The sequence below is a fragment of the Trichosurus vulpecula genome, chromosome 5 (assembly GCF_011100635.1).
Source record: "Trichosurus vulpecula isolate mTriVul1 chromosome 5, mTriVul1.pri, whole genome shotgun sequence".
NCBI lineage: Eukaryota > Metazoa > Chordata > Mammalia > Diprotodontia > Phalangeridae > Trichosurus > Trichosurus vulpecula.
Genome location: NC_050577.1, coordinates 27,810,958 through 27,824,210, shown reverse-complemented (window position 1 = coordinate 27,824,210; position 13,253 = coordinate 27,810,958). Strand labels below are relative to the sequence as shown.

Sequence of the window (13,253 nt, the reverse complement as noted above, 5' to 3'; positions counted from 1 at the left end):
GAATCTACGGGCAAAAAAACAACTGTTTTTGAATGCCATCCTAGTAAAATGGAATTAATGCATTTATCTCCATCCAAGGAGAATCAGAAAGTATTTGAAACTATGTTCCTGAACAACTATGTTTCTATTCTCGGAATGTTCTTTGTTCCAACGACAAAAATCCCAAAATTATTTTCAAATTTCAGAAATGGCTTATTTCTAATTTTATCCTTACGGGCATTTCAATAAGACTGACTATGCTGGACCATTACTGCGGCAACAACAACAAACGATACGCTGCAAAATCAGTAGTTACTCAGATTCCCATTCCGGGTTACAAATAAGTCTTTAGCTGATACTCTTCTTCCTCCCTAAACTTTAATGTTCCTTTGATGTGTACCATTAAAATACTATACTCTCTTCAAGCATAGCCTGGGTTGGGCCTGGAAGATATGGTATGATAGCATAAAATGACAGCATATGACAGCTGGAAAAAAATGAGAGCAAAAGTCATGCAATGTTTTGAATATCTAGCCCATTGTTATAAGTGGCCATCATTATTTAATAAATTCACATTCATAACATTAAAACTATCTTTAAAGTTATAGGTAGGGTAAATAAATATGTAAGATGGTGAAATTATTACCATATTTTAAAATGCCAAATATCAAACACGCAGGAGAAAAAATATTCAAATACACATGCACGCGCGTGCGCGCGCACACACACACACTCCCTCCCTACAGATACATAAACACTTCCACATAATAATCTACATTCAAAGAAGCTTTAACATGATCCCTCTGAAATTCACATGTGAGCCACTAAACATACCTGCCAGTCCTCTGCAGTTCTGGTCCGGCATGATGGCCCTCCTCTTTCTGCATCTCACCTGATGAAGGTGTAGAACCATTTGGAAATATAGGGATCTTCCTCTTTTCCTGCATCCAAAAAAGCATAACAAAGTTACATTATTTATATATGTGTATATGCATGCCTCTGTATATGCAAACATCTGTGAACACACATCTACACACACACACACACACACACATATATATGCGCATATATATATGTATGTATGTATGTATGTATGTAATTTTTTTGCAGGGGGGAAGGCAGGGCAATTTGGGGTTAAGTGACTTGCCCAAGGTCACACAGCTAGTAAGCGTGTCAAGTGTCTGAGGCCGCATTTGAATTCAGGTCTTCCTGACTCCACGGCCAGTGCTCTACTCACTGCACCACCCAGCTGCCCCTAGGTATATATTTTTAAAAGCAGTTCATATGCTGAACTGCTCTCTTCAAAATAAGTCAGATTAAAATGTTTATCAATTTTGGCACTGATTGTCTCTCATAAGAGTAAAGGTGCTGGGGCAGAGTTTCCACTTTAGCTTTTGTTCAAGCCTTCATTTTAAACATTCCTTATTAGAGCACTAATATTTCGGTACTCAAGATCATTCTTTTATGTGTTGTCAAAAAAATGCTATGAAACATGTTATCTTTAAAATCCAAGCAGTTTTAAAAGAGAATGAAATCATAACTAATTTTACGACAAATATCCCCAAAAGGAAGATGAAACCAATATCTAGAGCAAAAGCGGTTACATGGGCACCACGTACGTAAGTCTTTGTTAAACTTTGGTTTGTAATAACCAAGTGAGTCACTTAGCCATTAACTTTCTATGGGTCAGTGAAGTCCCTTCCTTTTCAAGCAGTCCTCATCATGACCCCTCTGTAGTTATCAGGCCTCAGTGAGATACAACAGAAGATCAGACGTGAACCCAACCCAAGTGACCACCCCAAAGGAGGGCCACTATGGTTCTGTTTGGAAAACAGATCAATTATCTTACTGATAAAACTGACTTTTTATACAATTGTTTTGGCGCATACCACAAACCAATTCTTTACATTATTACTCACATAAATATTAAATGAAAACATTTACAATAAACATAAAGCAAAAAATAATCCTAAGGAACCTGACCTGAGAAGGCACACTCTTTGGTGGCTCAATGCGTATAGAAGGGTCCCACTCTCCTGGAGGCAGAACAGTTACTTGGTCTAAAAATTCATCAATTCCAGAAAGGAGGTCATTTCTATCTTTTGCTTTATATGCAACATCATGGAAAATCTTAAGAAGAGAAAAAGTATAATTTCCTATAATGATTTTCTATTTGATAGATTCAGTATATTAAAAAATACATATTCTAAAGAATCACAAATAAATCTATAACAACAGTGACAACAAAAGGATCCATACACCATATCATGATGCCTCCCTATTGGAATTATTAAAGCATCTCAAGTGCCACCACACAACAAAAGAGTGATGCTTCCTTCCAGCCACACTGGTGAAGTACTCCCTGAACAATTAGACCATGCTACTTCATCCCACTAGAATCAAACAAACTTTTCTTTAAAAATTCATTTGAAGCTACTTGTTACAAAGATATCCCATTAAAGTGTGTATTCTTAAAGCGTGTTTCCACCAGGAATAAATTAAGTTGCTAGCCTCAGTCTTCCTAACATCGATATATTGTTTAAAAAAACCTTCAATGTTTCACATTCCATAGAAAGGAGGGTGAAGAGAAAAACAAGGGAAAAAAAGGAAGGAGGGAAGGAGAAAGAAAGAAGAGAAAGATAAGAGGTAAGAATGAAAGAGGGGAGACATAAAATGACTTTATGATATTTTCCCTCTAAATTAAATAAAAATACTGAATGCAAATCCTATCTTAGTCTGATGTATCTGCCTGATATAGAATTGTGGAGAGATGATTAAGAAAAATATGTCTACAAAGCATACTGACTTCAAAACAAGACATCCAAATTGTGGTACTATGGATGACTAAAGAATTTAATTTTTATTAGTGCTATTTTACCCAAAATAGACCTAAATGAAATAGATTGTAAGGAAGGTAAGACAATAAAAATGTTCCATTTCCTAGACATTTTAAAAATTCAATATACTGAAAACAAAAGAAAATGCAATTAGTGATTGAACTGCTGGACATTATCTAAGATCATAGATTCAGGGGAAAAGGAAGGTAGGAAAATGATAGAGCCTAAAGCCTTAGTGTTCTGGCCATCAGGGTCCCTCAGTGTCCAAAGAGAACAAGAAGGAACCTTGAAGGACCAAGGCAATCAAATCCAACCATTCATTTTACAGATGAGAAAACTGAAGCCCATAAAGGTTAAATCACCTGCCCAGGGTCACACAGGTATTAAGTGGCAAAGCAAGGATTTGAACTCATGTCCTTTAAATGCAGGATTCTCCCCAGTGAGTCACTATGCTATGAAAGGGAATTATATACGTTGGGACTTCAGTAACATTTAACTAACTTATCGTGATTTGTTTGTTTGCAATATACAGCTCTAATTCACCAAAACTTAAGCATGTTTTCCCTTACCTCATCTGTCATGAGGGTAGCTATTGATCTCCCGATTTCATGATACTGTGGCGCCTTGCCTGCAGGGCCCAGTAACAGAAACAAAAACCTAGAAAAGGTTTAAGACAGGGAGAAACAGAATTCAAGGTAAACCAAAAATTAGGAACAAGTTATTAAAAATAATTCTAAACAACTGACACATGATTAGCAAAATGAGAAGTCACAGAACTTCATGTAGAGAAGGACTGCACAGGAAGGCCTTCAATTCTTGCTGATCTGCACAAACCAAGGGATACATGGCATAAATAACAAAAAAAAAATTATTTAATTTTTGTGTTTCGTATATTAATGTGAAGGTAACTACTAGTTTTGGAAATCATCTTATGGAATCTATATAATGAAGACACAACGGAGAGGTGAGCACCTCACAATGGCCTCATGTGATAACCATAGCCAGGTGCTTTCCCATCCTTATCGTCCCACCAGGTTACAGAGGAGCTGGGACAAGAGAAGGGGCTTGCCCAGAGTGGCTGACACGGAATCAGAATTTGCCTTTTTATTTAAAACAACTAAAATTCATACAATGCTTTAAGGTTGGCAAAACATTTTCCTCAAAATTATCATTCCCCCACCCTCACACCTTGTCCCTTACTCTCAGAAAAGTGACATTACTTGCCCAAGCTCCCACAGCTGATAGAACCAAAGAATCTTAAGAATGGAAAAAAAGACCTCCTCTTCCTTCTCCTCTTGCCCTTCCTCTCCACTCCTCTTCTCCCTTCCTCCTCCCTCCTTCTCGGTCCTCTTCCCCCTCCTGTTCCGCTTTCCCCCTCATCTTCCCCTTCCCCTTCCTTCCCCCTCCTCCTCTTCCTCCCTCCCCAAAGTGATCAAATGCAACATGCTTCTTGACACATAAAATCATCTGCACCATCGCTGACAAGGAGTCAGTGGGTCACCAAGCCTCTGCTTGCAGAATCCCAGTGACACTAACTCACCAAGCCATCCATTCCATTGATGGAAAGTTCCAATTGTTGGACAGTTTGTCCAACTACAATCTGCCTTCCTATGTGGAGCTTTACTCTCCAGACAGCTACAACCTCTCTTGAACATGCTGATAATAACAATGAAAATACTACCTCATTTAACTTATGGAATTAAGAGCTATGCCAGTGAAATTGTGGAGGAAATAAGTTTTGACAATCAGAACAAATAATAACAAAAGGTCTACCATTTTTAAAGGAAATAATGAGAAGCATGAATGAGGAGGCAGCCTAATTGGCATAAAATACACCTCCTCATTTACAGCACAAAGGGAGGAGACTACTTAGGACCAAACAGAGTATACCTACTCAGATACAGCCACTAGACTAGATGTTTTTGCTTAATTGTCTTTCTTTGTCACAAAGGGGTCAATAGGAAATGATTGGGATGAGAGACAAAAGGCATCAATAAAACTTTTTTAAACAGTTTGATTAAAAGTAAATTCATTTTTTTCAGCCATGAAAACTTAAGAGAGATATTCTACTAAGGCATGAGGAGGGTTGATATCAGCAGAGTCAAGAGTTCTCACCCTGTCAAAACACAGATTTCTGAAATACTGAAGAAGGATGCAGGAAATTTAATCACTTGCAGGAATTAGTTTTTCTCAAAAATCTTGTTCTGCCTCAAATCTCACATAGCACTTTTTTTAGTTTGTATCTCTCTCATGGATATATTGGGTACTATTACAATACATAATTAATCTGTGTTTTAACCTTATACTAGACCATAAGCTCCATGAAGACAGGACCAGGACTTTATTTATAAATTTTGTATCTCTACAGTGTTTAGCACAGCCTCTGCACACGGGAGACATCTGGATGGATGAATGAATGGAAACACTGGATATCAGTGGGAATACACCGAGAATCTGGGACTGCCAGAAATTATCAGATGTTAGCCATGATACAATTGAATGCTACAGTACTATCTGCAAGGACGCAGAAGGTAATACAGAGTGCTATGCAAAATTTGTAGCAAATATATTGAATAGATATAAAAACAAAAATATGACGAGAGTCACAACTCCCACATAAGGTAGCAAATACATTTCATCCAGTGTCAAGTGTCAACAATAAGACACATTTCTTAAGTTACCAGGACACAGCGAAAGTTCTAAAAGGCATTGTCTCCGGGGCTGAGGGGATGGGTTAGGATGAAGAGAAGGCTACTCCTTCCAGCTATGTCACTGCTACAGGGACCTCATGTAAAGTCACAGAGCCAGTCTGAGGCAAGGGCAGGATTTGAACTCAGGTCTTCCTGACTAAAGCCTCTTTTCCACCCCAAGAGACAGAAAGTTTTCACTATACAGTAATGTTTTCCTGCACAAGATGACTGAAATATTTAGATTTGTTAACTTTAATATACGCTGAATTCTGGGAACTATAACAGTAACTGACTAATTCCTTACCTGGTGGGCACTGGCACCTCAGTCAAGCCAGAGAGGAGGACAGCTGGGGACAGCCTCACAAATGCAATGATGGGCCTTTCCAAAAAATCCACTTCTCCAACCAAAACATTGGATGCTTCAGCTCCTGTGGGAATTTTCCTCATGAAATTCATGTCAACCTATTAGAAAACAGACAAATAACAATCAAACCCCAGTTATTTTCATACCAACACTAAGAGATAATAGCGAGGAAGAGATGGGGGAAAAGAAGAAGAATCTTTCATGAAAGACTACTGAAGATGATTTTATGGGAGCATAAACCAAGAGCAGATTTTTTCATACATCTACAGAATTAAAAAGACAAAATATAATAATATAAACAAGAAGCCTGCTAAGCAAACTTTTAATGTAATTATACTTGAGTTTTTATTACTTCTATACCTAAATTATTGTGCATTTTCACTAGAGAAAATTTTCAATGAATATAACAACATTCATTCAAAACTCTAAGGACAGATATTTTTCACAAACAACTAAGAGTTCATGAAATTATACACAGTTCTAGAAGCCATTTATTTACCATGATTGAATAAAGAACTAAGTTACACTCAAGAAAATTTAGTGCTTTTGCTTTTTACAAGTTCAAAAGCTTATGCAGAATCGTCATGCAGGAAAGGCCACACCTTAAATTCCCATGGCTATTGTGTTCTATAATCCAATGAAACATAGCCATCTGTGTATAATCCCAAAGAACGGTTACAGAATGACAGCGCACTAGGTGAACTTCATGTGTCTAACTCACAGGAGGCACTACACAACCGCTCACTAGCTACAAAAAACAAACCAGACACTTACGGCGGGCCTCTTGACTCCTACACCCAGTGTGCCACAACTACAGTGCCAGGAGGCTGGCTCCTGTCCAACAGGAGACAAGGAAGTGTACACAACAATAGGCCAAAGAAAAAAATTAAAACTGACAGAGGAACAAAGAAAATCAATGGCATCTGCCAAGGCCAGAGGAGCACTACAACACAGGTCACCCTGCAGTCCTGTCAGCTGTTTCTTTATATTTAACAAGGGTAACCTGCAGTTGGTTCATAACCACTTTTCCTTTAGAACTATACACTGAACTAAATCTGAAATAACTAGACAGGAAAAGTCATATTGATGAAATCGAGCCAGTTCCAAAAAGAAGAGCGGTCAGCTCCACAAGTGCTGCTGGGCCAGAGCTCTCTGCAGTCTTTGTGCAGCAAGGAAAGCAACATCAAAACCTGTAAAGCTCTCTTTTTGCAGGAACACAGTTTTAGGGCAAATTTCATTGACAGAAAACTGTCAAAAGTTACATTCGAAATTTAAGAAATTTTATCTTTAAACTATACAATGCAATATTATAAAAATTTATAGTAGAAATGTTATTTAAATAGCCAATCAGAATCAACTTTTCAAAACTAATATATCAAGCGGGCTCCATAGACATTAATTTAATATTTAGTAATAGCTTTTAACCCTGTAAAACTAGAATTAATATTTTTTCTGCTTTCTCCAGAAAATTCATTTACCCCAAGTGACATAATTTTTAGTTCTGATCTGAAGTCAGTATTTTGAGATCTATGCTTTTCTCTACCCATGGTGAAGAGCTGATACGCTACCTGGTATCTAATACAAATCCCACAAGATACAGCTACATTCAAAAGGCTAATTCATTAGGGCTGTCCCATCATTCTGGCCTTGATCTTTCTAGTGCTGGTAGTGCCCGAACATATCACTGACATCCAAAAGGTACTAGAGGCGTGAGATTGATGGACAGGTATCAATGGAAATCCTTTGGTTATTCAAACCCTCTAATACAGCTATTTTAAATGTTAGTTAATCACCTTTTCTTAGGCTTTCATGTTAAGAGAATCACATGCATCAATAAAGTTTAGAATGACTTCTATGAAAAATGACTTCTCAAATTATCATCAAGGAAGCATGACTGTTAGAACCCTGGATTGGAGCATAAGTGTGAGACTGTGGACAATTACCTTCAATGACAGAATTACCTTGCTGAAGTCAACAGTACTATTCTCTCTGCTTCCTCCAGTTCCATTACCTTTAGCTTCTCCACTTTTGCTACTGTCCAAGTTTCCAGGTGCTGACTGTGGAGATGCCAAAATGCCTATATTTTAAAAATGCACAAATCCAAAATAAATATATAAAAAATAGATTGCATAATCTAACTTTGCTCTTAACTCAGACAGTGATGGTTTGCCAAAAGCAAATGTGCAAATAAGCCAATGTGCAGCATATTAGTACTTTACATAAAAGCCAATCAGTAGCTTGCCTCCCAAATGTAAATGGTGCCATTAGAAGTTGCCTCAATGATGGCCCCTCCCTCCAAAAGAGAAGAATGACTTAGTGAGGAAAGAAGGAAGAAGACTAGAATAACATATTCAAATGGATTCCAACCACAAATATTTTGTAACTGAGCCCTCAAAAATTTTATATACATATGAATTTTATGGGCCATGATGACACAAGGTACAGAAACCAACCTGTACTTCATTCATGTGCTCCAACCAGGAGAAATTAAAACAACATTCCCCGGCAACAAACTCTGCACAAAAGAAGTTAGATGCTAACTGAAAAGAGACTTACTGCCATAGCCTCTCATGGTCATCCCAACAAGCACTGGGAGGATCACAGAACTAGAGCTAGAATAAACCCCAGCAGTCATTTAGGCCAGTCCCCTCATTCTACCAATGAGGAAACTGAGGCCCAGAAAGGCAAAGAGACTTACTGTTACACACATCAAAAAAGGGGAAAATTCCTTGAGACCAGCCTATTAATACATACGCTATAAAGATCTAGGGAAATCTTTGGAAAAAGTAGTTCCTTACTTCTTGGTAGACTAAGAAGTCAAAACGCTAAAATGTAGAGGAAATATAAAAGCACTTGTCTATATCCACTTTTGTGGCACAAATTCAAACCCTCAATGAGAACAAACTAGCAGTTTATCCATACTAGCCAAAATTCAATGGAAAAAAAAGGCAACTCTAGAACAATGAGTATTTCTCAAAACCTTCAGTTACCATTTCACAATTTTTTTAAGAGAGAGAAAGCAATTTAGCTCATGAGGCACTCAGTCCTCAGAATTTGTTTCCTTTGGCCTTTGTTCTCTTAAAATAAATACATATTAAGAACATCAGTTACTTTTAATAATCTATTTTGTTTAGTCCTCTTGTCAAAAAAAAACCCTCTTAAGAATATTCTGGACTAGGTTTACAAATATGGTGGGCTAATTTAAAATTCTGGCCATGAAGTGAAGCAAGGAGCTGATACCATGGGTAAAATGAAGCAAGAACAACGAGTGATATTCTCCTCAACTTCTATCATAGGACTGTTTGGGAAATAACAGAACCAGGGACCTCTATGGGCTCCCCTCCCACCCTTTGTCCTTATCTTCAAGTTCCATTGTTTTCCAGGGCACAAAAGCTCTTTTCTTTTCCCAAGGCTATGTCAAGGAAGTAGATGGATTTAAGACACTTTTGCCACACTACCTATAAGTTTAATTCAAATATGGTTTAGTGAAAGGAACAGTTTTCAGTTAGAATCTTGGCTCTGCTCCTTTCTGTAAGATTGAATTTGGACAAGTCATTTGAAATCTCTGGGCCTTAGTTTGCTCATCTATAACAGGAGGTCATTAGACTACATGATCTAGGTTACCGTCAAGCTCCAAAACTGTGGTCCTATGGATACACAATTCACACAAAAATATTACGGTAGTGAATGTTAATAACATTCTATAAATTTAGTCAAACAAGTCAGATAATTTTCCCTGTTTTTTTCTTTCACTAAACTGTGAAATCTTTGAGGACAGGGACCTAGCACACGAGTAGATATGTGATAAGTGTTTGCTGAATTGACTTCAATTTGTGCATCCCTCAGCATTTACCAAAATAACTTAACAAACGTTTGTTGAGCTAATTATAACCCAGAAGCCTTTGAGGTGACTCTTACAGTAAGTCAATGTGAAAGAGAGCCTTGAGGTAACTTCTCTATAAGCAAAATGTCAAATTTCCAAAGCTATACATACAGCTTATTTTTAAAAGGCAGGACCTCTCCTAGGTGTCCCCATATTTCCTTTCCAAAGTTACACAATTTCAGATAAGGGGTCTCTGAAAGAGAAATTAAATCAGGATCTTCCCAAAGTCACAAGTATTTTCTTTCATCTTTGTTAGCAGCTTTTCTGGCTACCACTGCTAAGTGGATTTTATTTTCAGAAAAGCAGGTATAATGAGATTAATACTAGTAAATATGAAAACGGACCTGTTCTACAGTATGCACAAGAAATAGCTTTACTTTTTTCCCCTGGGGAGGAAGGAAGGCATTCACATTAAAGCATCTTACTTTTACTTAACACACAAAAATACAACTACATAAGGTGTCCTGGGATGCTTCCTGTGTGAAGTCTTTTCTTAGTATAATTTCCAACAGAAAATGATGTAACAAGAGATTTTCACCACAGCTGACAAATGGGATGCACCCAGAAAAGTAGGGTATTAAGAATTCAAGGAAAAATATTAGTGAACCTTAATGAAATACACTATCATTACTATAAAAAGTAAAAAGGAAGATGGTAGTTTGACCATCATTTGTTAATTGTCAGTAGCTGTAAGTAATTATATAAAGGACTCTTCCTTAACCAAATGCCATTATCATTAATATGACCATATTCTTTTCTAACAAATCAAAATTAAATTTGCTACTTGGGAAGCCTCCTATATTCTGATCTAATAAAACCCATTAAAATGGGGAATAAAGAGCATCTCAATGTTATCACATTCTTCTCTGTATTTGTAACTGTTACATTACACTAAGAGGCAGCAGGGCAAGGCAGATAGAGAGGCAGCCAGGAGGGTCAGAAGCTCGGGGTTCAAGGACTCCTGCCTCTGACACATACTGGCACAGGGCCCTGGGAGCTCTCAGCCACTGGCTCAGAATAGACGATACTGGCCTACATCAGTGGAAGGGGGGTTTCCTCCAAAAATGAGGCCACAGGGCTAGTTCCTAGCATTTAATTTATATGAGTATACATATATGTGTATATATATATATACACACACATAAATATATGATTATATAACTAACAAGTATTAGTGATGTCATAACAAATGACTTGAATAATGAGCAAAAACACACAGACTGTCAGAAAAGCACACCTTTTTCCCCTATTTTTAATTCTATAGGGAGAAATGTATATGTAAATAATTTTCCAGAGTAATTCTAACTTGCCATAATCTAAACGCTGAGTCCCATACCAAAGACCAAGAGAAACGTTTCAGCGAAATTTCTAATTTATATGCATAGCCATAATTTTGGCAACAACTAAACAAGCTTTAGTCATTCAAATTTTAATGTAAATTTGTCTTGGAAAAAAAATCAGGCCCAAATGCATAAAAACCTAGTCTGTATTCTAGGCTCTAACACTGTCCTACCATTAATGTTGATCAGGCATGATCATAAATGTCACAGACGTCCTGGATAAAATCTGGAGAAAGAAATTCAATCTGGTCTTCTCAGAGAAGTCAAAATGATTACTATAAATTATGGATAAAATGCTCTCATTAAGTAGATTGGACTATGAATTAATCCTCCAAATATGAGCAGCCACCATTTTTTATATCACCATAAATAATACATTCACCTTAAGATGGAAAAACTTTTTCTAACAAGTCCTTTTAAATCATTTAAGTGCTCTACTAGCTAAAAAAGCTCCACTGCAAATCCAAAAGGGACTTTTAAATGTGTGGGCTAAATTGCATTTTAAAAACTAAAAAGTTTTTTAATAAACATAGTACAATTACTGCAGAAGAAAAAACATGCACCAGTCAAAATAAATGGTAAGCACTACTCATACACTGCTCAAGCTATGTGCCAAAAAAGCATTCCAATGCAAGTGAGGCAGGTCCAGAAAGCACCACACAGAACTGTGGATAGTTGCCTGGGCTTATGTCAATATTTTCCTCCTCCTTCTGCTCCTGGCATTCCAGTGCTTCTAATTCTTCCTCAGGTGGATGAATTACTACTGTGGGGATATCATCACTGGCAGATGAAATCACAAGTTCTGGGACCTGAAGCTGACTCTGCTGAGAGCTTCTGAAATCCAGTCGACTGATTTTAGGACTGGAGGGTGGACTGTTTGGAGGGGTGGGTACTGGGGTTGTACACCTTGAAGCTGCCGGAGTCCCAGCTCTTGAAGAAGGAAGAAGATGACTGAGAAGGGACAGAGGTGATTCTCCTCTCAGTGAAAGATTTGAAGCAGATAGACCTGTTCGTAAAGAGTGGCGGGAGGCTGAAAGGCCTTCCCCTGAGATAAAAAATAAATGAAAAATTAGGAGGTTCACAGGAGGAATGCAAAAAGAGGCACAAAAACGTATCATTTCTGACATAAATTATAAGCTTTCAAAAGTCAAAAATCCAATTTCATGCAGGTGTGGAGGAAGCACAGCAATTAGGCTTTAGAGGTATTAGAAAATTGGTACAGACTCTACTGATCAGTTAGTTCACTGAAGTAATCCAAGAAAAAGAATGTTAATGATGAAAGATGAAAAGAAAACCGTCAGCATTTAACATAAAACAAGAGGGCAATTATACTCATCAACTCACTGGATTTTCGAAAAAAAAGCAACAAACCAGAATAAAATTGTCACCTAAGTCAGACAGCGTATGTCGCACTCATTACCGTGCAAAGAGAGTCTGAACAAAGGGGTCTGAGCACCAACTTACCAGCACAGCAGAGACTCACTGTACTTTGATCCCACATTGCATAGTCTCTATTACTGCTTCCTTCTAAGAGCCTCAAACTAAAAGATGACACTCGTATACCCTGCCTAATGGAGATGTTCTCCAAGCAAAACCACTGAGCATAATTTAAAAGTGCTCAACTATAGAAAGCTTTATCAAGGTCATTTAGAGGCTGCAAAATATTTTTAAAAATATTTAACACTAAAGATGATGAAGCTGGGTTCTATTAACAGAGAAGAGAAAAAAACTATATAGCATTAACTGAAAACTCATGACTGCCTCCTTTCCAAGAAAACTACTAGGTGCTTATGATTAAAAGAAAGCCACTTTATAGTATTTCAAAGGGTTAATCTGTGCTCAGATGTCAAACAGGAAAATCTCATACTCCCAATGACAAATGCTCGAAAAAATCCAACAGTTCATGTCGCAGAGCTTCAGAACTGCATCCCAAGAGCACCCATAATCCTGGAGACACCCATGATCCCCATTTTAGGCCATCTAGTTTAGGGAACTTATTCTCTTGGTGAGGAGACCCAGGCCAAGAAAAACACCTCGCCTAAAGCCACAGGAGCAGTGGGCAGCTGAGGAGACCCTGAAGCCCATGCCCCAGGATTCTTTCCAGCATATCATGTGGTAACTCTTGTTTTTACAGTATCCTCGTACCCTCCATTAAATTCA

At 37.6% G+C, this 13,253-nt stretch overlaps 1 protein-coding gene across 2 annotated transcripts in view; it reads right to left on the bottom strand.

The window, feature by feature from the left end:
- SLC4A7 (solute carrier family 4 member 7) overlaps window positions 1-13,253 on the bottom strand; it is a 78,135-nt gene that overhangs the window by 45,087 nt on the left and 19,795 nt on the right. For both annotated transcript variants that reach the window (XM_036759028.1, XM_036759029.1), the window contains exons 6-10: window positions 7,832-7,947; window positions 5,811-5,968; window positions 3,386-3,473; window positions 1,963-2,109; window positions 814-920 (exon numbers count right to left, since the gene is read on the bottom strand). In XM_036759028.1, the coding sequence (XP_036614923.1) occupies window positions 814-920; window positions 1,963-2,109; window positions 3,386-3,473; window positions 5,811-5,968; window positions 7,832-7,947 (616 nt within the window). The remainder of the gene's footprint in view (window positions 1-813; window positions 921-1,962; window positions 2,110-3,385; window positions 3,474-5,810; window positions 5,969-7,831; window positions 7,948-13,253) is intronic.